Genomic DNA, 1,975 nt, shown 5'->3' on the forward strand with positions numbered 1-1,975 from the left:
CGCAGTTGGAATAGGTAGCGAACTTAGGTCTATTGAGGTTGTTGGAAACTGTTGTTTCCCCTTAACTTGATCAGCATAAGTGAGAGTTCTCAACTGAGTATTTTGAGAACTATCACCCATCTTGAATCACCAAAGTGATGATCCAAGATGAAGCGCGTGATTTTTTTTTTTGAAAAAAATGCAAAACCCTAAAATCGCCAGAGCAAAATTAGCAGAGAGAAAAAAGAAAAAATGATTATTTGACCAAGCAGCAAAATATTATGCTTCTCCAAAAAGCAAGGAACAAATGGATTTTGGAGGGAGCTAGTAACTCTAGTTTTCTGCATAATAGCATTCACATTCGTAGAGGTAATAACACTATTTTCGAGCTTGTGGATGATGCTGGTAATACTATCACAGATGGGGATCAATTGTGCCAACATGTTGTATCTTATTATGAGAACAAGTTTAATGGTGTGGAAATGCCGGTTGAAGATCAGATTTTTGATTACGATCATTTGTCTATTACTTTGGAGGAACAACAGCGTAGGGACAGTTTTCCTACGGTGGAGGAGATTCAAAAGGTTGTTTTTGATTTAGGGGCTCAAAGTGCTCCGGGTCCTGATGGTTTCTCGGGTTGTTTCTATAGGCATTGTTGGGAGATTATCCAACATGATTTATTTGTAGCAATTCTTTTTTGCTGGCAACATAAATTTACTCCTAGTGGGGCTAATTCGAGTCTTATTATTCTCCTGGCAAAGGTTAGAGGAGCTAATTCTCTTTGGAATTTTAGACCTATTGGCCTTAGTAATTTATTTTTCAAGATCTTTACTAAAATTTTAACTACCAGACTGGGAAGTGTTTTGGAAAAACTTGTCTCTGAGGAACAAGTGGCTTTCATGAAAGAGAGAAATATTCACGAAAATATGAGCTTGGCCTCTGAGATGGTTAATGAGCTTCATATTAAAAGCAAGGATGGCGATTTGGGAATGAAATTGGATATTTATCAGGCTTTTGATACTGTTAGTTGGTCTTTTTGTTTGGAGGTGCTCCGCAGGTATGGTTTCTCTGAGGATTGGTGTACATGGATCCTTTCTATCTTACAATCTGCTCGTATTTCTGTTCTTTTAAATTTCCATCTGGAAGGGTTCTTCAAAATTAATAGAGGTTTACGTCAAGGTGATACCCTTTCTTCCTTGATTTTTGTTTTGATTAAAGATGTCCTTAGCAGGAACATTTCTAAGCTTTTTAAGGAGAAGAAAATGTCACCAATGGTTACGAGAAATGGTATTTCCCCTACTCATTTATTCTTTGCTGATGATATTATGATCTTTTGTAAAGGAAATATGAAAAGTGTGAAAAATATGGTTTCTTTACTAGAGCAGTATCATCGTGTTTCCGGGCAAACCGTTTGCAGGCAAAAAAGTAAAATTTTTTATGATGGGGGGTCTTTGAGTAGACGGAGAACTATTGTTGATTTTCTTGGTATGAGTCTTGCTTCTTTTCCTGATCGTTATTTGGGAGTGCAAATCATGCCAGGGGCGGTGAGATATAGACATATATGTACTGTCATTTATAAAATAAAAAATCAATTAGCTGTCTGGAAAGGTAAAATGCTTTCGTTCCAGGATAGACTGTGTGCTTGTTAAAACTGTCATTGCTAGTTCTTCCATCCATAATATGGCGTTTTATAAATGGCCTCTAAAGTTCATTCAACAATGCGAAAGGGTGATTCGGAATTTTATTTGGTCTGGGGATTCCGGAATATCCGGGGATTTTGTTGTTGGTTTTGATAAAGTCTGTTCTCCTCTTTCTGAAGGGGGACTTGGTCTTACCAGATTGAGTGTCATGAATAAGGCTTTGGTTGCTAAACTCTGGTGGAATATCAAAAGATCACATAAGAAATGGGCTCGGTTCTTAGAAGCTAAATACACTTGTAGGGACGGTAGAGTGAAGGATTATGGGATAAAGTCTACTATTCTGCCTGGTGTTCATT

The 1,975-nt window shown here is 37.4% G+C and overlaps 1 protein-coding gene across 1 annotated transcript; it reads left to right on the forward strand.

Annotated features, from left to right (window-relative positions):
* Window positions 1–260: 260 nt before the first annotated feature.
* Window positions 261–1,628, forward strand: LOC113331691. Its single transcript, XM_026578349.1, has one exon. It carries the CDS (start codon window positions 261–263, stop codon window positions 1,626–1,628), a length of 1,368 nt encoding a protein of 455 aa, XP_026434134.1.
* The last annotated feature ends 347 nt before the right edge of the window (window positions 1,629–1,975 follow it).

This window comes from Papaver somniferum, unplaced genomic scaffold (genome assembly GCF_003573695.1).
Source record: "Papaver somniferum cultivar HN1 unplaced genomic scaffold, ASM357369v1 unplaced-scaffold_126, whole genome shotgun sequence".
Classification (NCBI taxonomy): domain Eukaryota; kingdom Viridiplantae; phylum Streptophyta; class Magnoliopsida; order Ranunculales; family Papaveraceae; genus Papaver; species Papaver somniferum.

Coding starts and splice junctions, on each gene's coding strand:
- LOC113331691 (XM_026578349.1), top strand. CDS start 261: ATGCTTCTCCAAAAAGCAAGGAACAAATGGATTTTGGAGGGAGCTAGT.